Source organism: Lissotriton vulgaris, chromosome 1_1, assembly GCF_964263255.1.
Source record: "Lissotriton vulgaris chromosome 1_1, aLisVul1.2, whole genome shotgun sequence".
In the NCBI taxonomy this organism is placed as follows: Eukaryota; Metazoa; Chordata; class Amphibia; order Caudata; family Salamandridae; genus Lissotriton; species Lissotriton vulgaris.
In genome coordinates, this window is record NC_141685.1 from 1,437,942,560 (window position 1) to 1,437,964,961 (window position 22,402).

At 41.1% G+C, this 22,402-nt stretch overlaps 1 protein-coding gene across 1 annotated transcript in view; it reads left to right on the forward strand.

Moving 5' to 3' along the window:
• Positions 1-759: 759 nt before the first annotated feature.
• Positions 760-22,402, forward strand: part of TBC1D22A (TBC1 domain family member 22A) — a 2,197,648-nt gene continuing 2,176,005 nt past the window's right edge. Inside the window, exon 1 of the mRNA XM_086967294.1 lies at positions 760-944. Coding sequence (XP_086823420.1) covers positions 883-944 — 62 coding nt within the window. The 5' untranslated portion in view covers positions 760-882. The remainder of the gene's footprint in view (positions 945-22,402) is intronic.

Here is a 22,402-nt window from a genome sequence, read left to right on the forward strand (position 1 = left end):
TGTTGTGTGTGCTGTTTAAAGTGTTCAGGAGAAAACCTCAAGAAACCGCGACGTTTAGCAGGCGTACATCTCAAGGCCCGCACCCTAAGGAAATCATTCACGTTTCAATGTTGCCTGCTAACACGCTCCTGATACACACATTGCCATTGTTGCATTCGTATTTATTTTAACCGACAAATACTTTTTCACATGATTAACTTTAATTTAAATCAATGCCTTTAAAACACAATTTAATACATTCCTTAAACCCCATTAGCCAATGCCCGACATACCAAATTATATGTGGTTCAAATTGAGACAACTACGAACTGTCGCCGCGTGCCCTAAGGCAATAGAAGGTGTCCATATCGTCGGTAATGCAACTGGTGCTCAACGAGTATATAAAATTGCAATACAAAATGTATATCGCATTTTCCCATATGAGAGCAATACTAATGCTGCAGTAACGGTAACACATACAAGATTTCAACCTAGGTGAAAATAATACTAAAATGGGACAGTCTTGAGCTTTGTTGTACTGAAACCAGCTCGATTAAAAGGAGGCTGGGTGTCGTGACTTTGAGGGAGTGTTCAGTCTCATTTATACGGCTCGGACTGACAATCTGGGAAGCCGCAATGACAGACACTCCGACTGCCGAGTTCCTAGAATCGAAACTCCCTACCTCTTCCCTGGAAGCAACGTGAAGTAACGTGACTCACGATTGGCTGCGTTGCCCAACCCACTGGCTCAGTCACCCAATGGCCGCCACTGTCTCTTGTGACAGTCTACCCCACTATGGCGGCCACCTCCTGCTTCTGGGAGGGGGAGGAAAGGGTTGCTTAGAGCTGGGCAGTACCACTGGAACAGCCGGAGAGGTGTGGGCTGAGTGATGCACAGGGAAAATGGCGAGCGATTCTGGAAGGAAGCAATTCTGGAAGAGCAACGTCTCCAAAGTGCCCGGGAGGTCCGTGCATGGTTCTGTTTACAACATTCAGTTTGTCGTTGCAGCCCACTGCGGCAACGCAGTACACACAGTATGATGGATTGATAACATAGGGTAGGGTGGGGGTATCTCTCCGAGCCGAATCCCCTCTAAGGCGCCTGCGCTGCTGTCAAATAGGACTCTGCAGCGCCCCTGACTTTCCATAATACAGAGAAACTCAATCTGTGAATGTATCCGCATTGAGAACAAAATAACTATTAAAAGAAAGGGCTCGCTCCACTGTCACGGCTGATCCAGACCTAGGCAGTGTTTGACACCGGAGACCCCACAGGAAGCAACTGTAACTGTATCAGCATAGCCCCTGGCTGGAACTCCAGTGTCACACTGTATACCTTTAGTTGTGTAACCGAGAGTGTAGCTTGGTGGGGGGGGGGTAGGAATCAGATTTCCCGACAATCACGCTAGTATATAAAGTTAAAATACATTATATGACAAGCAGAGAGCGCACTAGAGGGGCTTAAAAGGCAGTGGAAAGGGAGAGGAATATGATCGATTATTAGAAGTACTAATGAGAGAAACACAATATTTTGTAAAATAAACATGTTTTCGGCTTTCAATACAGATATGAGAGAGTGTTTGTGTGTGCGTTCTTGTCAGGTATTTATACAAAAATCCGACGTGAGATCCGGTATACCCCTCATAATACTCGACTGAAGGCCCCTGTACCGATCTATCCATCTGAAAATTCATTTAATGGGGGGATTAACACCCCCCCCCCGAAGTTACGCCCCCGAATGTAACCTTTGTTGTTGCTGTAATACCCCTCCACTCTCCCGTAGAATCAATAAATATAACAAAATCAGGGAGACGAGGACCCTGCCCTCCCCCTTCGAATGAAAGCACGTAGCCAAAAATCTCTATATTAAAGTCACTCTTAAACGTCGATCTGAAGTGCATTTTAATTGGACCAGTCGGTGTTTATCATATTCCACAATATCGATCGGTCGATCTGCACTTCTACAATACATATTCAGTGGATTTACGCTCTCATGTCAAATTACTTACAACAAAATTACATGTTTTCCCTTCTTTTATAGCAGCCGAAAACGTGGTAGACCTAGCCCCTAGTGTTAAAGTTTGAAGACGGGATTTTGGTGGTTTGTTGATGAAGTGCATGGCACAAATGCGCTAAATAAAGCCGTTTGGCAGAAATTAAGATACATATCACATCTACACAGCCATTAATTTAGAGGACTTAAAGGACACCGAAATTAAAGTTTGGCTTTCACAAAGGGAAGCAGGCACATGTAGCGGCACCATTTATACGGCAGAGTGAATAAAAAGCCTTCTAGAAAGGTTCGCGAACATGTTTTCTTTTCAACAGTTTTGCGTGGAAATTACTTTAAATTGAGGCGATAATACACCACAAACACAACTAATGTCCACAAATGGTTCTGGCAGCTAAAGGGTGCCAGAGTGAAATTGCAGAAACGACAATCAATAACACACTTGCCATCAGATATGCCCCAAGATTAGCGGGCAACCTCTGTTATCGTTGTAATGGCTGTGGTGGTACTGTCATTGCCACACCTAATGGTGCCGTATTTACGAGCGGCTTTATAATCAGGCCATGACTTAGGAGGGAAAGGCCACTTATCTATCGAAGAGAATTTCAGAAATAGGAACTGCAGAATGGCATTAAGAGGATAGTCAGTCAGACAGCAGAGTAAGAGGCAGTGACAAACACCACCAGAAAACACTGCATTATTTAAAACGTTATTTTGTTAAGGGGAAACAGGAGAACCTTTAAGCTTAATGAAAGGCCATGCTATGCAATGAGAGCTACGTGACCTATAACAGATGAGGGGAAAGAAATTACGATTCAACAATAGCAAATGGCTGAAGGGGGCCGCACACGGAATGATGGATGAACAACGTTGAAAAATAAGATAAAAGATTGGGTGATAGAGAAGGCGTTAACAATAACGAAGACAGATTTTCATTTTTTTTTAAAATTATTTAGCATCAACATCGATGGAAGACAGATTCTCAATTTCAGGTGTGATAAAAGGAACCCAACCTAAACTTCTCTTAATCTTTGCCTGGCACCCAGCACCCTTGCACGTGTTCTCGGGGGCTGCTTTAATTATGAATTGAAGTACAGCACAGTAGGCACTTGCCCTAAATGTTACTGGTGACTACGGTGCCCCCTCTCCCGGCCCGTTTGTAGGTGGCCTGCAGTGTTAAGAGAGATGCAAGGCAGTATTGAATATTTAAAAAAAAAATCTTTCATTTGGCGGAGTTCACATTAAAGTGATGAAACAAGAACAATCAGCTCAAATTTGATTAGGGATGAACAAAGAGGGCAGTTAGGAGTCATCGTATACTATAAAGGAATAGGAAACTCATCATCATTATCTCTACTGGTGTTTAATAAAGCGATTAATTCATCTATTTATACCAGACAGTAGGAATAATAGAATCACCTGAGAGTGTTGACATGGTTTCAAATAACCAGAAGGCCCTAAATGCTGCTATTAACTGATGTTTTGTGTGCAATCTATGTCCAGGGAATGTCTTAAGCTGCGGTAGAAAGATGAGAGGTACCTCCTTGGCGTGTTAACAGATGTCTACTGCTCTTTTCAGTTTTTAGGTCGACCTCTGCCAATGCGCTTGTTTGACTTCTGCTCGGGTACATCATTGTGTAGTGGGTAATTAATAGAAGTAAATGCGTGCACCAGTGGGCTACAATATTTAATGATGAGCAGCTTGAGCGGGTTCTTGCTTGGGAGAGAGCCAGTCGGTGTATATGAAACCCAATTGATTACCTAGAGCTTTCACGATAATATCGGGGATCTTCTAGCTTTTACTGTCTCTAATGTGAATATGTTGAATATTGTGTGTCCTCGGATTTCATATTACAGGGATACACTTTTGTAATGCACAGTTACCGTATAACATAGTGTGAGTGTTCTATAAGAATGGTATATTATTGCTTTTCCCAGATAGTGGAATTTAAACTATATTGGTGTTAATACTACAAACATAACATGTTTATTTAAACTTGTAATTCGCTGTTTACAATGCCTCCAAACATGTGAAATACAATACAGTATCCGCTTGCGATAAATGATTTGTTATGAATTAAATGTATGCTCAAATATTCCTTGCCTTTCTATGCTGCCTGCAGATTTTCTTTTGTCTGGCGGTCTATAGCTTCGACCTTTAATATGTTTTAAACTGGGCATCTCAAAAATATTTTTGGTCCTCAACAAATTATTATGAAAACACAGTGAAGCTCTTTTAAGGAGGGTATAATGTTTCATGAGGTGCCCAAGAATGTTTGACAATTAAACCTCCAAATTGGTTAGGGTTGCATTACTGAAAAATGTATAACTGGAAATTAACCAAATTTGGAATTGTCCTGCTTCAAGGATGTGGGGTTGTTTTGCGAACTTATATGGTCCCCAGGGAGGTGGCCTTTGGTGAAGCAGTGTTTTTTCGACTCGGAGGTTGAGTGCTGCTGAAGTCGAGAGAAGTGCATGGATTTTTAGAATTCTGTGATCAAGATGTTTCCTTTTCTTTTTTTGGAATGGTACATTTGTGTACAGTTGTCTTACATCTATTCATGAAACGTTCTGTTAATATCGCCTTGTTTTAAAGGTAGTTCGATACCTGGCATAATACTGCAACCATAAAGATTCTTAACCTCTTCCGTGCTGATGACGGAACCACTCCGTCAACAGCTGCGGTGGCGCTGTGCTTATGACGGAGCGGTTCCGTCATGGCCCACCAGGCGCTCATGCGCGGCGCGAATTCCGCGCCTGCGCTGAGCGTTCTATTGAGCGGGCGGGGCCATGACGGAACCGCTCCGTCATAAGCACAGCGCAACCGACGCTGGTGACAGAGCGGTTCCGTCACCAGCATGCGCCCGCCGCTCTTCCGCCCCGCCCCCTTAGCACTGCGGCGGAATAGCCGCCGCACTGAAGGGTTTAAATCTCTTGTAGCATATCACAGGATATTTACAAAACAAACCTATAGAATCCACTGACAATGATTACATAGAGCAGGGATGCAGTTCTAAATCCTCGAAAACATTGAAGTTAATTTAACAAACGCACTGACACACATCTCCCTCCGTTTTTAATGACAGGATGAATATCTTATGAGCCTGGACACTGTGGAATATGTTATGTTATACCGTGTAGATAACATATTCCAAAATGTATTTCAAGAGTTGTGAGGTTTTATTGTTCATATGCATCTCCGTGAATACTAATCTGATGCATACCTTACTGATATACAGGTATATATGTGTTGTGTGTGTATATATATACATATATATGTGTGTATTTCTCTTCTGTAAATGAAAAGTCCTCATCAGAAGACTATGGTGGTTCATTAGATCGATTGCAAGATACCTGTTATGATGAGCCGAGGTGCCGCTACCGGTTACGCACACAGAACCACTTAACACAAGGGGGACTGTGTAATCATATTCTTTATTGAAGCGCAAAAGTGGCAGAATGTATTCTGACACTTTTGCACTTCAATAAGAGAAGATTACTTTTGCACTTCAAAAAACAAAGGCCACTGTTTCTAGTGCTTCTTTGTCTGCGATCTTAGAGGCTTGTTTGTTCACGTAATATACCCTGTTGAAGGATACAGCTGAAACGTATTTGTCAAAACTTTGGCACCTTAAATGATGGAAAAAAGAAAATAAAGGATTGCTTATGGGAAAAGGAGCAGTGCTGCTTACTTTCTTTGTCATTGGCCGTCAAGGGGAGATGCATGAGCGTTTAAAAACAGACTACCATGTGACCACGTAGTCTTCTGGTCCTACAATTCCCAGAATGCACATTAAAAATATGTCACACATTCCTCCAGACTGCAGTGTGTTCTTTAAATCATAGTCAGTAATTCCCCAAACACTGCAGTCATAATTTTAATCATTGGATTTCCACAGCTTTTGTAAATAATTATTCCAATGTAAAGTGATTACCTGCTTAAAAGTTAAACTGGCTTATAACTCTGTAGTCCTCAGGTCATATCTCTGAAAAGGAATTGTAGGACCAGAAGACTACGGGGTCACATGATAGGCTGCCTTTAAAAGCATTTGGTCATTTCAAATTGGAGAACTTGCTCCCTTGTGAACAATTTTCATTAGGAGAGCTGAAACGTGTCAGGAAGGAAAGCTTGATGCTTGTACTACTGCTGAATAAAGCGCTTGCCGTTTTGTTCGATCTATATGGTTATCACAGAAAAAACAAAGGTTAAAGTGACAGTAGAGTTAGGTATGTTAATAACTAGTGGCTTTGCAAGGGGGGCGGTCCACCTGGGTGGCACAGGTTTTGAGGGCGGCAGCCCCCCTGATCCCGTGGGGCCGTCACAGGAATTGGCAGCACAATCCCCCCCCCCCACCACTCTTACATGTGTTTGCCAGGTTGCAAACACAGTGACCGCCATGGGCTCCACAACATCTAGGTATGCCACTGGTAATTACATCTTTACCTTACATTGAAAAAGCCTTGGCAGTTCAATTTAGACACCAAAGTTTAAAGAGACATTTGAGTGAGGAGTTAAAATAAGATAAAAACGAATGTTTAAAAAACAAAAACCTGGAAAATTCACTAGTTATATTTTATTGAGCCAATTTTAACTGGTACCCCCACCTTGCACTGCTTAAACCTTCATATATTCCATCGCATATTACATGTTGAATGATATCACCAATGTACATCGAAATCATATAAAGCACAGTTACTCTTTGTACATGTGTATGCCCTTCTCATGCAACTTGGAGAATAATTTAGAATGTAGGGGTGCCCCACTTGGAGATAGTTTAGCTCAATAACCTATAACTGGTTCATATATTACCACGCATCTCTATACTGTCTGTGTGTTTCTCCTCAGCTCATAGGGCTTTAGATGATAAGTTACCATATTATTTGTGAAAATGCACAGCATGCTGTTACATTTTGAAGTGGTCCTGCATAACTTCTCTTGTGTGGAGTAGAGTTACAAGAGGTGACATGCCAATAGTGACAATATATATATATATATATATGCATGGTGCTGAGAATGTTTTTTGCCAACTGTTAGTTATTTGTGTCTGTGCTGGGGTGAGTGCGGGAGGGTGGGGGAATGAGAATGGACAGGGAACGTGTACTATTGATTAAGTAAGGAAGTGCAATCAGTATTATTCTAAGAATGACATTTACCTTGGCGGTTTCGTGGCTTGCAGGAAGGTGAGTGTGAGCCTTTGAGTCAATTCTTGGGTGGTACATGTGATAAATGTGTTTTCGTAACATAGAGTACATGGGGCAGTGTACCCTGGAGTGAGGAATCGTGGATGTATTCAGTGCTGTTGGAGAGCTACATATTGTTGTTAGTTTGACCTTTGTCACTGCTCTGATCACATGAAAGGATGGTCCTATTGAAATTCTAATTTAGCTCTTTCAGTTTGGTTGGTACTTGTTGTTAAAAACCCTCATGTTGCCAATATGCATTTGTGTTGATTGCTAACGAATTTGTTGCTGGTGCTTCTGTTGGCTTGTCTTCTGTTTTGCAGCACTGGGTATTGAGATTTGTTCTAGGGAATTGGAGTTAGACTATTGTAGAGAGGATACAGTTTTGACATGAGCTGCAATCGAGCTCTTGCCGGGCCCCAGAAATCTGACAAATTAAGGCAAAGTTGTTTCTGGTAGAATAAATGGCTCATCCTTGTTAACATGTCTCCATCACAAGGCCCTCTTCGTTAAAAATGCAAATCAAAAGTGTGCAAAACTAGCCAAACAACAGTACAGGTCAGGCATAAATAATATGAAAGGTTCAAACTAAGGCAATCTAAAGATGAACATATGTAATATCAAACAGGTTACAAAAATGAAGAAAAACAGTCATAATGATCAAAATTATGGAAAAAGCAGAACATCATGTAGGAAAGAAATGGGGAAAACATTTAATTGTTTCCTATAGTAAATAATAAAATGTGGAAAAAAATCTCATTGCTGTTCATGTGTTTCACTAGGATCGAGGCACGTAACCGACTCACGAATGAACACAGTCAAATACAGGTTGGTAGTCGGTCCCAATAAAAGCTTTTACTTTGAAACATTTTTCTTTCAGAAATATTTTCTCAGTGGGCCACACTTGCATGTTGTGCCTTACAAGTGCTCCATGAGTTGGAATAACATACTATTGTCTCATAAGTCACTCAAAAAAGCACAGACTGAGAAAACTAGCAAAGGTGAGCACACCAAGGTTGTGTCATTTTCAAATAGAGTTTTCGGGTTGCCTGAGTCCTCTAGTAGAATGTTTATACTTAGTGTCCATGGCTTTTCTTCAAGTTCAGCTATGATTACTGTCTTGGAAAAAAGATCTCACAACTTTCTGACTTGCAGCTCAGAAAACACTTCAGATATTTCAGTTGCAGGATCAGGATCCTCATAGTGTAGTCTCCAGTTCTAATGGAATTCGCCACCTCCAACTTGTATGCTGTAATTCTTCCATTCAGGCAACAGCTTCCTCTGAATCCTAACACTACTGAACTGGACATCCTCAAGAGGGAAGTTGTAGAGGTCAAACAGGCTTTATTGTAAGGACCCTCATCCCATTATTTTCAGTGCATCTTTAGGCATCCGGCTCCACTTATTCAGTAGCAAAATATTGGAAGCAGAATTTCATGCTTCGCAGGAGTCAGCCCAACCATATTCACTCTGGCAGGAAGGTAGGAGTACTTCAGTGCAGCAGTAGCAAAACCTTCTTTCCTCTTCAATTACATGAATATGTTCTCCTTGAAGTGGCTCCTGTAGGACCTTTCAAAGGGTAAACAAGTCAGCCATTAGTGGTGAAGCACTGCAAATCCTAATACGAGTCAGATTTCGGCACCGATTTCCAGCAAAGTGATAAACTTCATGTCCTGCTTACATGTTTTGTGGCCTCAAAACTATATCTGAGTTCCATACAATTTTCCAAAATGGTAAATACTTGTCTGATGTTTGCATCACTTTTACTTTACTTTCAGATTCCATCACTGCCCTCCTAGTTCAGACCCTTGAGCTTCAAATGAAACCTCTCAGAAGCAATATCTGGCATTGACCTCCTTCATGGCATGGAACCACTGAGTCTCCTTAGCTGCCATTTGAATTTGGAAAGGTGATACTTATTCTGGTCAAACAGATGTATCACGCTTAATAGGTTCCAGGGGACCCTCCCATCTTGGACATTGTCCGATCAGACTTTTGATGTAGCAGCTTAAGAGCTGAGTCATACAAAGGTGTAAAGTGAGGGTCATTCCAGGCAAGCATGTTTATGTCATTGCAATATACTGCAACTGAGCTCAAGTAAAATGTTTTTCATATCTAAAAAGTGCTATGCATATTTTAAGTTGAAAAACAACACACCTGCCTATGCTGAGCAGTTTTTTTGGGAATAATTCTTTGATAATTGTGCATGAACAATAAACATGAACAATGGCTTTTGAAATTGCAACGTTTCTTTTAATTTTTTGCAGACTATTTTGCTTTTTAGTCTTTTGCTTGTTTTTTGGCATGAGAATACAAAAAAATGTGTAAGAAAATACTATACATTTACATATACACAAGAAAAAACACACTTTGGTATGTACAAAATTCACTCAAACTGGCATTCAACACATTCTTGGCCATCCAGACATACAAAAAACATTCATACAGGTCCCATCATCATAATACAGTTTGTAATAATGCAAGAATAGTAACAGTTGTAAATTTCAAACAAAAGTGAAACTTTTTTCAGTTTTTTAGAAGGAACAATAATCCATCACTTGAATGACACAACCATAACAACAATGATGATATGGGACTGGGTCAGGTCGACGCGTTTCGAACCTTATCCTTAACAGGTTCTCATCAGGACCACAGTGTTACTAAACGGGGAAGAGGAAAGCAACAATCACTATACTGAACCTGGGAGGTCACCATCTCAACCAAAGGACCCCTGCACTCAGCCTACCTTAATACGTGGGTCAAAGCTCCTCAAATAATGTAGAAAGCCGATGTATTCCCATCAAGGGGGAGCGAAGAGGTGCTGTGAGAAAAGGATAAATGCATTCAGTCATGCCGGCTCACAACGTGCTGTCCGTGTCTACACTAGAGCGGGGCTTAGAGGGACAGAGGGAGGTAGCGTATGCTCACCTTGCAGCGCGTGTGCGCTCGCCAATGTTTGTTGGATGGCGCTCGGTCCGCAATTTCTGGATCCGGCGCCTCTGGAAATAAAAATGTAACGATAAACGTTTGGAATCGGGCAGGCGGGAGAGAGCGACGAGGGCCGATTGACGATCGCGCTAAAGCGTGCCAGTGTCCGCTTACCTGAAAACCAAATTGAACTCTTCAAACCAGTGTCTCAGACGTCCTCGCTCCTCATGCAGTCACTGCTTGCAGGTTACTGAAGCCGTGTAGTCAATTGACTAAAGGTGGAGGATGCCTCCCAAAGCATGAAGGGAGTTGTAGTTTGGATAAAGGGAGTTGTAGTTCGGTGTCAGTAAGGAGAATTCTGGGAGATGAAGTCCTGTGGGCTGAATCATGGAACAGTTTTGTAGATTTCCGAAATTTCGTTTAGTCCACTGACTGCTGTATCATACTTCATGATCAAAAGTGCCTCTCTTTGGTTTAATCTTAATTCTAAGTTCCCCCCTCTGGGATCTTTTTCGATTTTGGACAGGACAGTCCATTTGAGGTCCTCTTTATCATGCTTGTTCATCAACCAGTGGTGTACCAATGGCGCATTCTCCACTTCTCTGCGAATTCTCGATTTATGCTGCGTCACACGTTGTCTGACCTCCTGGGATGTTTTCCCGATGTATAGTTTAGGGCAGGGGCAGACAATCGCGTAAACTACATTCCTGGTTTTGCAATTGGTAAATGATTCATGCTTCCAGTGGATGTTGTTAAAGGAGAATACTGTTTCTTCCATGGTGTCATGACAACAAGTGCAAGTGCCACATTTGTGGTGCCCTTTTGTCTGGGGGAAGCCAAAAAGGCTTGTAAGAGTTGGTGTTTGTTTACTGGGTAAGGCTGCCCTTACAATGTGGTTCGCCACACTCTTCTCCTTCTTAAATGCAAATAATGGTGAATTTCTCATGTCCTCATGTAGGTCTTGCACTAGATGCCAGTTGAGGTTTATCAGCCTTTTAAGTTGATTGGCAGCAGGGCAAAAGGTTGATACACAAACCATACGATTTTGCTCAATCCTGGCTTTCTTAACCATTAGTGTTTCGCGGGGCGTCCACCAAGCTCGCTTAAGAGATTGCTTAAGGAGTTTTCTCGGGTAACCTCTCTGGAGAAGCCTCTCCATGAGTGAATTTGCATGGTGGAAATATTCACAGAGGCATCACAAGGAATCCCACACTCGAAATTCAGAGTGAACTATTTTCAGTCATCCAGAAAGGATTTGATCTAGGATTCATTGGACCGAAGGAATTCAATTTTTTACAGAACAAAAACCCACGAACTCCGGTCTTTTATTTATTACCCAAGATCCACAAAGATGAATTAAGTCCACCAGGACGACCCATAGTTTCTGGGTGTGAGTCCTTACTAGAACCAGTGGCTAAGTATATCGAATTCTTTCTGAAACCATTCATTGAAGAAATTCCAGCACATCTTCAAGACACCACGGCTTTCCTCCAAAGAATTAGTACAGTTCCTTTTGAACAAGATTCCCAGCTCTTAGTGACGCTAGACGTCGTATCCTTGTACACGCAGATTCCCCAAGACCAGGCCCTTGAGACACTAGCATGGTTCTTGGAGACACGTGTCAGACCCTGCCAAGTACCCTCTGATTTCATTGTACAGCTGGCATCCTTCGCTTTGAGAAAGAATTTTTTCACTTTTGATTCCGACTACTTCCTTCAGGTGAAGGGAGTAGCCATGGGATGTCCCTTTGCCCCGGAACTAGCAATTATGTTTATGGGCCTGTATGAGAAGAAATTTATTTACAACGACAATCCCTACAGTCATCAGATCTCGCATTACATGCGGTATATAGATGACATCTTTTTTATCTGGACTGGGACTACAGAAACCCTTGGTGAGTTTGTTGAATGGCTCAATGGGCGCTCAAGCGACATTAAATTTAATTGCATATCGTCCAGCCAATCTATCACATTTTTGGACGTGAAAGTTGTCCCTGCCAATGGAAATCTGGCAACAACTTTATTTAGAAAAACAACCGATAGGAACAAGGCCTTGCTATTTACCAGCAATCACCCTCGGAGTTTAAGAGAGAATTTACCCTTTGGACAATTCCTGAGGATCCGCAGGAATTGTTCAGACAAAGAAGAATATTTCCACCATGCAAATTCACTCATGGAGAGGCTTCTCCAGAGAGGTTACCCGAGAAAACTCCTTAAGCAATCTCTTAAGCGAGCTTGGTGGACGCCCCGCGAAACACTAATGGTTAAGAAAGCCAGGATTGAGCAAAATCGTATGGTTTGTGTATCAACCTTTTGCCCTGCTGCCAATCAACTTAAAAGGCTGATAAACCTCAACTGGCATCTAGTGCAAGACCTACATGAGGACATGAGAAATTCACCATTATTTGCATTTAAGAAGGAGAAGAGTGTGGCGAACCACATTGTAAGGGCAGCCTTACCCAGTAAACAAACACCAACTCTTACAAGCCTTTTTGGCTTCCCCCAGACAAAAGGGCACCACAAATGTGGCACTTGCACTTGTTGTCATGACACCATGGAAGAAACAGTATTCTCCTTTAACAACATCCACTGGAAGCATGAATCATTTACCAATTGCAAAACCAGGAATGTAGTTTACGCGATTGTCTGCCCCTGCCCTAAACTATACATCGGGAAAACATCCCAGGAGGTCAGACAACGTGTGACGCAGCATAAATCGAGAATTCGCAGAGAAGTGGAGAATGCGCCATTGGTACACCACTGGTTGATGAACAAGCATGATAAAGAGGACCTCAAATGGACTGTCCTGTCCAAAATCGAAAAAGATCCCAGAGGGGGGAACTTAGAATTAAGATTAAACCAAAGAGAGGCACTTTTGATCATGAAGTATGATACAGCAGTCAGTGGACTAAACGAAATTTCGGAAATCTACAAAACTGTTCCATGATTCAGCCCACAGGACTTCATCTCCCAGAATTCTCCTTACTGACACCGAACTACAACTCCCTTTATCCAAACTACAACTCCCTTCATGCTTTGGGAGGCATCCTCCACCTTTAGTCAATTGACTACACGGCTTCAGTAACCTGCAAGCAGTGACTGCATGAGGAGCGAGGACGTCTGAGACACTGGTTTGAAGAGTTCAATTTGGTTTTCAGGTAAGCGGACACTGGCACGCTTTAGCGCGATCGTCAATCGGCCCTCGTCGCTCTCTCCCGCCTGCCCGATTCCAAACGTTTATCGTTACATTTTTATTTCCAGAGGCGCCGGATCCAGAAATTGCGGACCGAGCGCCATCCAACAAACATTGGCGAGCGCACACGCGCTGCAAGGTGAGCATACGCTACCTCCCTCTGTCCCTCTAAGCCCCGCTCTAGTGTAGACACGGACAGCACGTTGTGAGCCGGCATGACTGAATGCATTTATCCTTTTCTCACAGCACCTCTTCGCTCCCCCTTGATGGGAATACATCGGCTTTCTACATTATTTGAGGAGCTTTGACCCACGTATTAAGGTAGGCTGAGTGCAGGGGTCCTTTGGTTGAGATGGTGACCTCCCAGGTTCAGTATAGTGATTGTTGCTTTCCTCTTCCCCGTTTAGTAACACTGTGGTCCTGATGAGAACCTGTTAAGGATAAGGTTCGAAACGCGTCGACCTGACCCAGTCCCATATCATCATTGTTGTTATGGTTGTGTCATTCAAGTGATGGATTATTGTTCCTTCTAAAAAACTGAAAAAAGTTTCACTTTTGTTTGAAATTTACAACTGTTACTATTCTTGCATTATTACAAACTGTATTATGATGATGGGACCTGTATGAATGTTTTTTGTATGTCTGGATGGCCAAGAATGTGTTGAATGCCAGTTTGAGTGAATTTTGTACATACCAAAGTGTGTTTTTTCTTGTGTATATGTAAATGTATAGTATTTTCTTACACATTTTTTTGTATTCTCATGCCAAAAAACAAGCAAAAGACTAAAAAGCAAAATAGTCTGCAAAAAATTAAAAGAAACGTTGCAATTTCAAAAGCCATTGTTCATGTTTATTGTTCATGCACAATTATCAAAGAATTATTCCCAAAAAAACTGCTCAGCATAGGCAGGTGTGTTGTTTTTCAAGTTATTATTGGCTCAGCCTTGCTGAGTTTTTGAGTCAAACCCTTAGTGTTTTTCATCATGCATATTTTAAGAGCATTTTGTAAACAAACGTTAGTTCAGTGTCTTGCACAGTTAAACGAAATTGAATACAAGCAAGAGAACATGCTTGCACCGTGCACTTTTCACTGGCTTGCAACAGAACTCCGCTAATTAATCAGTGCTCTAAATAAGTCAAATAATACTCAGAATTAACTCATTCATGAAATCTCTTATATTCAATTTTTGTTTTAACAATATCCAAAGGAAACCATTAACATTTGTCCATCATGACAATCCATAATGTCAACTGTATTAACAAAATTTACAATATATTAATCATAAAAACAGTACAGAGCAATACATGATTATATATTCTGTATAACTTTTATGAGAGCCCAATGCATTTCGGGACTGTGTCGACCCTTCCTCAGGGGCCAACCTATAAGGAAAAACATTATTTTGTTTACTTATCTATGCATTTTCAAAACATTACGCACATCAACACAGATACGTTTCATTACCCAGGTCACCTACTGGTCAAAAAGGTGTGAACTAATTATATCCTTGAATCCAAACATAACCATATTATAACTAGTATCATTGTAAGTGATACTGTGTCTCATGCTCAATAGAAATGTGGCAGTGAAGTTGATAAAGATTTATCTGCCCCCACTGTGAAAAGAGTAGAAACAAGAAACAAGACAAATTCATGTCGCGTGAATACCTCATAAAAAGATGTAGCGTAATGATATATCACGAAATAAACTAGGGCTTTTAGAGCACACCACTTATCATTATTCAGTCTTATTTACGTATATCTCATATGTGGGTATGAGTAACCCCCTTTGCTACACTTAGAGACAATGCAACAATAACAGTCACAAACGGGGAATCCAGAACACTCAGTCTTCTTGCTGTTCAGTAGCCTTTATTGTATTTCAAAATTATTATTTTCTAAAAAACTCCCAGCACACGACTTGCCGACACGTGTTTCGTCTTTTTCAAAGACTTTTTCAAGGCTGGAATGTCAAAACATGGACCAATATATATACTATGTACAATATATACATTTAAAAAACGACAACATATATATTAAAACAATTCTTTTTTACACGTACTATTATACAAAATATATTATTAGACAATACCGATATGTACACGTGAACAAATTTACACATGAAGATCAACCACATAGCGACACATATGACGTTATCACATACTACTCAGATTGATGCCTGGGTATTAATGTACACATATTAATATAAGATCTGTGCAGAAAACACAGAAAGCCAAAAGACCCAGATTGCCCAAGTAGAATCATGAATTGCGTGATAAGATAAACAGAATCAATACTGTACAGTTGGAAAGAGTGAGACTCCCATTCCCATGGTGGGATGCCCATTATAAGTAGGTGTTTAAGAATACCAAATAAAAACCATGCACTTACTCAGATAACATATATAACACAGTCCTGATGTCTTATCAATATCGCCCGATGGTCTAATAGAATCCGGGTGCTCAAATCGGGCAGTTCAGTTGCCTAAAAATTTCAAGATACTAGTATCACATGTCGTTCAACTGAGCCCAGATGAGTTTACATCTGTAGGCCCTAATATACTCACCAGTTGATTTAAATGTTGCTTCTAAGGATACGGCGCATATATTCCAATTCTGCGATACGTGGTAAAAAACTCTGCACACCAACTATCAAGTGTTGGTCGGTATAAACAAACTCTTCTCCCTGGTTTCAACACTCCAATATGTGCTGTCACCTACATCAATAGACCACAACAGATAAACGTAAACAGCCTACTCGAATCTCATCCTGGTTCCAAGAACACCCCCTAATTAGTACCACTCACCATTAAAGGATAATACGTATCAGGGCCTTCCTCCTCTTCTAGTTTGCGAGGACTCTACCACTGTTGGACACACGTCGCTTACAAGGGTATTCATTGTTATATTTTCTACGCACACTGCGCCACTTGTTTCGGTCCAACCATGGTAAGTTGAGACCTAATACACAGTCTAAAAATATAGCCACATATATGGCTCCAATTTAGATTCAAAAACGTTCAAATTACTACATTAAGCGCAAAATCCTTTTCACATCAGTCGCGTTTCACTCACCTCTGAGTATCCGTAGCCCGCAGTCAGTTCAAGCGTCCCTCCAGCAATGGGTGAAACGTACGGAAGCCATACTGCTTTTTACTTAGAGAAACCTCCCCTGCCTAGGTAGTCATGTGACTCCGTGGTTTGTGTATGTCTTATGCGGGGTTTTAGTTGCCCCGGGGTCAGGTCTAATTTGGAGGCCATATTAGTCTATCCAAATCTATATAGGCCTTCATAGCGAAAACACGCCAAAATGAAGTAGAAGTATGCCGACGAAGTGTTCCCTACTCAAATACATATGTACTCCAAAACACATAAGCCAATATTATATTTTACCCAAAAGACCCCTTGTTATTCAAAAACTTTTTACCAGCCTGCATTCTAGCTGACAATTTAATTGTCGATGTACACACAACTATATGGCAGAGCGCATTGCTAATAAGGATCCCCATGGGCCACCCGGACGCAACCTTCATGGGACCCCTTGGCAGTCACCTGATAAGGCTCTGGGATCCTGTCATCATACCTGCGTGTAGAGACATAGACATAGAAACAGAAATAGGAGACAAACGATGGTCCACGTAGTAGCTAAGACCATACCATTAAATGGAGAGACCCATAATTTATGCACAGTACAACAGAATGAACTCCACGACCCAGACATCTCCATTCATAGTAAATACACCTAATGCCGGTATTTGATGTGCAACAGAAAAGGGTAAAGAACAGATAGATGGAGATTGTCAGGGCAATCTAGGTTAACACATTTTTTTGGCTAATAAGTACATATAGTCTTAGTTAATACTTTTCAAAGTACCTACTCCTACTGATTTTATAAATATTGTTATCACCATATACAGTTCAGGGCGTGTCATTGATATATACCCACATAGCAGAACATTTTGTTTTAGTAATTCATTCTTGTAGAAATACATGTAGCTCTCTCTCGGTATTTAGTCCCTTGTCCACCGCCCTCAATTTAATGAGCCACTTGGATTCCAGCATTCTAAGAGCCGCTGTTCTATCCCCACCTTGTGGATTGATCCCTGCAAGAGCAATACCATGAAATCGCAGAGACAGTATTTCTGATTTAGCATGTACCTCGTTGAGGTGGACTGCTAGGGCATAGTTCTAATTATTGTTTCTGATAGCTCTAACATGCTCCTGTATCCTTTCTTTGAGCGGTCTTATTATGCTTCCGACGTATATTAAATTACATTGACATATAATACAGTAAACTGTGTATTTGGTATTACAGTTCATGAATTCTTGTATGTGGTAGGTCTGTTTGCTATTGTAACAGAATGCTTTTTTTTCGTCATCCGCAAACTTGCATACAATGCACATAGTGCATTTGTAGAAACCCTTTGGTTTCTCAGGTAGCCACATATTTGTGTTGATGATCACAGGACTTGTGATAAATGAGGGACTAAGCATGTTTCTCTGAGTTCTACCTCTTGTATGAAATCCGGGGTTTGTTGGAAACATAAGAATCCAAGTCATGGTCAAGTTTGAAAAGTTATATAAACAAAAGGATTCTATCAATGTGTGCTAGTGACTATTTTTATTTATTATTACTTTGCTCTGTATAGTGTGATCCTAGACTCTCTCTTAGATCTGAAAAGACGAGAGCACCGTGTGCTTTTTAAAATACCCCTCACACACTAAAAAGTCCTTTAGTGTCATGCTTCATCATGGGGGTGTTCCCGTCCCTCTAACGGGGCGGGGCGTGCTGCGACCTACGAACTACGCGGGAGCACTAGTTTTAGTGACAGAAGGCTATGTGTCGTGCAGGTGATATCAGTGAAGTTGAGGGACCTAATATGTGAGTGTAAATAAAAAAGGTTAAAAATTCCCTGGCCTCGGAGCGGCACGAGGGTAGGAATAAGGCATTGCACTTATGCGGTTAACTTTACCGCGTTGAATATCCTTCGAATGCCAGCTCATGGGGCATAGAACATTTGCCGAACTAAGCCCGCAATAGGTCAATATTTTTGACAATACTTGGTAACTTACCACGCTTCACTAGGGCCAGCTCATGCCCTGAAGCTCAAACAGGCAGCCTATTTTTGCTACCTGTTTGTAGGACTTTAGGCTTACTATTTTAGAACTGAGCATCGTGTAGTAGGGACCACTAGAAGGTCCTGATGAGTAAGCAGTAGGGGACTGCTTACGAAACATGTCGACCTGGTAGCAAGCTATTTGCTCTACCTCAAAACCCCCTTCTTAACGTTCCCAGCTAGAGAAGCAAATACAATTTATTTTTTCTACTAGCCAGGGAATTTTTAACCTCCCCCATGATGAAGCATGACACTAAAGGCCTTTTTGTGTCAGGGGTATTTTAAAAAGCACACAGTGCTCTCATCTTTTCAGATCTAAGAGAGAGTCTAGGATCACACTATACACAGCAAAATAATAATAAATAAAAATAGTCACCAGCACACATTGATAGAATCCTTTTGTTTATATAATTCTGTTAGGAAGGTGATTCTATCATTACCTCTACGCTTCCTCTATTGTTTTCAAGTTTGAAAAGTTGCCAGTTTTTTTTTCAGAGTTCTGAACACCTGGGTACTATGTGAGTTGTATTGAGTGATAAACACAACCTTACCACTATTAGTACCTTTTTTCTTTCTACATTTGCGTTTCAGTAATTCAGTTCTCGATGTTTTATCAATTCTAGTGTGCGCTTTCTCTAACAGTGACTTATCATAGCCCATAGCCAGGAATTGTTTCTTTAGACTAACCATTTCCTGTTGGAATTTGCTCCTGGTGCTGCAGTTGCATCTCAACCTGGTCATCTCACCAAATGGAATAGCAAGTACCTGTGAGGTGGAATGGGCACCACTGGCATGCAATACAGAATTGCACAAAGTGTCTTTTCTGTATAGTTTGCACTTCAATTTGCCGTTTTCAATGAACGGGTAACATCCAGAAAGTCCACACTCTTGTGGCTGATTTTGGAAGTGAAGCTTAGGTTGTATTGATTTAGATTGATGTGTTCTATAAATGCTATAGGTTCAGCATCATCACCTCCCCACACCATAAGGATCAACACCAATATATGATCTGGTTTTTTAACTCTGGTGGGTGGGCAATGTTTCCATATATGGTGCTCCTCAAAGAAGTCCATATATATCTTTTTGCGAATGATGGTAAGAACTTGGCACCCATGGCTACTCCTGAGTGTTGTTGGTACCAGGTGTCATTGTGTTTGAAAAAGTTGTTGTCTAACGTAAAGCGTGTTAGGTCAACCACCATCTGTGTGTGCTCATACATGGTAGCATATCGTTTCGATAAGCAATACGTTAGAACTTCCATTCCTTTGTTAATTGGGATGCTCGTGTAAAGCGCACATACATCCAAGGTCACCAAGGTAAAGTCTTCAATCCACACCAGGTCCTCACGTTTGTTTAAGAGGTCCTTGATATCTTCTATAAATGATGGAAGGTTGCGTATAATTTGTTGTAATGATATGTCTATATATTCTGAAATGCATTCAGTGGGACTCCCTATTCCAGATATTATTAATATTATTGGCCTACCAGGGGGGGCTGTCATGCTCCTATGTATCTTCGGCAAAGTGTATATGTAGGCTGCTCTTGGATTCGGAATAAACAGATATTTTAGTTCTATGTCAGATAACATGCCAGCACTGGGCCAGTATCTGAGGACCCTGTCCAAACGTTGATTCACATCTTGTATTGGGTTGTGCAGGATATGAGTATATGAGTCCTTGTGTGCTAGTTGATGATCTATTTCAGAAATATAGTCAGCATTGTCCAGAAGGACAATGTTGCCCCCCTCGTCTGCTTCTTTTAGCACCACCTTCTTGTGGTTGGATAGTTGTTTAAGGGCTGTTCTCTCCTCTTTTTTCTAAGATTGTCTGTGTCCCAAGTGTGTGCCATATAGTTTATCCTCAAGCTTGTACAAATCATTAGTACCTGCTTTGTAAAAGCATTCTATTAGGTTGTCTGATGGTGAGGGCGGTAAAAACGTGGATTTCATCCTCAGCCCACTATCTGTGTGTAGGTTACTCTCAATATCCAGATTCTGCATGATCTCCGTGATACTAGGCACCCGCTCTAAACTGTCATGTAAGCCCAACAGCATTTGTACATCTTGTATATCTTTAATGGTTTGTCCCCTATTGGCAACGGTGAACACAGGTATAGGACATACTATTTTGGTGGCATCAAAAAACTTTTTTAACTTCAGTCTTTGGACAAACTTATATAGATCAATGTGTAACAATGTGAAATCTGGTTTAGGCATGGGGCAAAAACTTAGTCCTTTCTTCAACACAGTTTCTTCAGAATCTGTCAGCACAACCTGGGACAAGTTTACAATAGAAACATCCTCATGTACATTTGCAATATTACAGGCTAGTGCATCATTAGTCCCCACAGGGGTAAAACTCATTTCCTCTTTTGCTCTGCGTCTGTTTTTTCTGCCCCCCCTCCTGATTCTTTTTCTCCTGTGTTCTTCCTGTTGAACCCTGGTTTCGTTCCTTTGTGATAACGCTCCGATTCTAATAAAAAAGAAGAACCCATGGTATTGTTTTCTGTAGTCCCGTAGTGGAAGAAGAATCACTTCTCCTGACACTTATTTCACTCATTCCGCTAGAAAGGTCAGATTCACTGGCTGATATAGCATTGTCAGATCTCATATCTTTCAGGGCGGCTACCCCCATCCTAGGTTTTATCTCTGTGCAAATGTGAATACTCTGCCATTTTTATAGTTGTTTTCGTCTCTCTTGAGTTTCCTTATCTTTTTGTCTCTGATGTAGTTCTGGTGTGAGCTTAGTACTTCCTTAAGTATTTTAAAATTCTTATCTGTTGCTTCTGAATTAATTAAACGTTTAATTTAATCCTCTACTGCTTCTATCTCAGTGAGCAGTTTTGCTCTTTAGTTCAGCATGTCGGATAAGTATATCCATCATTTCGAAAGATGATCCTGATATTAGGTTCTCCCACTTCACAAGCAAGTCAGGGTCAAGGTCTTCAAAGGTGGGGAAGATTATGACCCTAAGTCCCCTAGGGACTTGTTTTATTTCTATATATTTTTTATAGTGGTAAGGTCCCACCATCTGGATAGTCCGATTGTTGTTTGAGTCCCTGTGGTTTATCATCTTTGGCCGTTACTTGTTTGATCCTGATCCCTTGTCTGAAAAGATATCATTGAAGACCTTGTCCCTATCATCCTCAAAGCTTGCCATAATAAGTCGTATCTTACTTGATTAATATACCCCTTACTCAGACCACGCATGCAGTGAAAACGAAGTGCCAGGACTCACTTTAGACAATTAGCAAAAAACAAATTGGTAGTAGTGTTCCCTTGCAGGGAACTGTCTGCACATTTGCTAGGCAATCAAAAATGACAATATAAGAAAGCGTGAAGAATACAAATATCCTACTGTATGTATATACATGCAATGCTAAATTTGCCCTAAACACCTACTACCTAACGGTGTTGTGAGCACACCTAGATGTGCATCCACATATCACTTCTAACATGAAACCTAAACAAAATAAATGCGGTAGTGAGCCACCAGAACTGTAGCGATCAATTACCCTCATAGGCAAACCTGAACTAATAACCTCTACCGCTCACCTCAACCAACTAGGTGAGACGTCACAACTTCCCCAAGCAAGATGCCAAAGCTTATACTGAAATGCTGAAATGCTGAAAACAAAACACAATAAACATCAGTTTCGATTGGATCGTATGAATATCTCCACATTACTGCAAAAAACTGCTTCTGGCACTCCCCTCAAAGATTTAAAACAAAGTGAGGGGATTTATGGCCGAATCCGTATGTAGTGACGAGACTACCTACCAGAAATAAAATCACTAAGCGAGTCAAGTATTCAAGCCACTGTATCTCAAAATGTTACAATTCGATAATAAATCGAATGAACTCTTACCCAAAGAGAGAGCCCGGTGTTTCGTTCTGCCTCCGAGTTTCAATACGTCATTAAGTGGAATAAGACGTTGACAGCAGAAAGGTAAATGCTCAAAAGTTAGAACGAAGATAGAAATAGGACTACGCGTT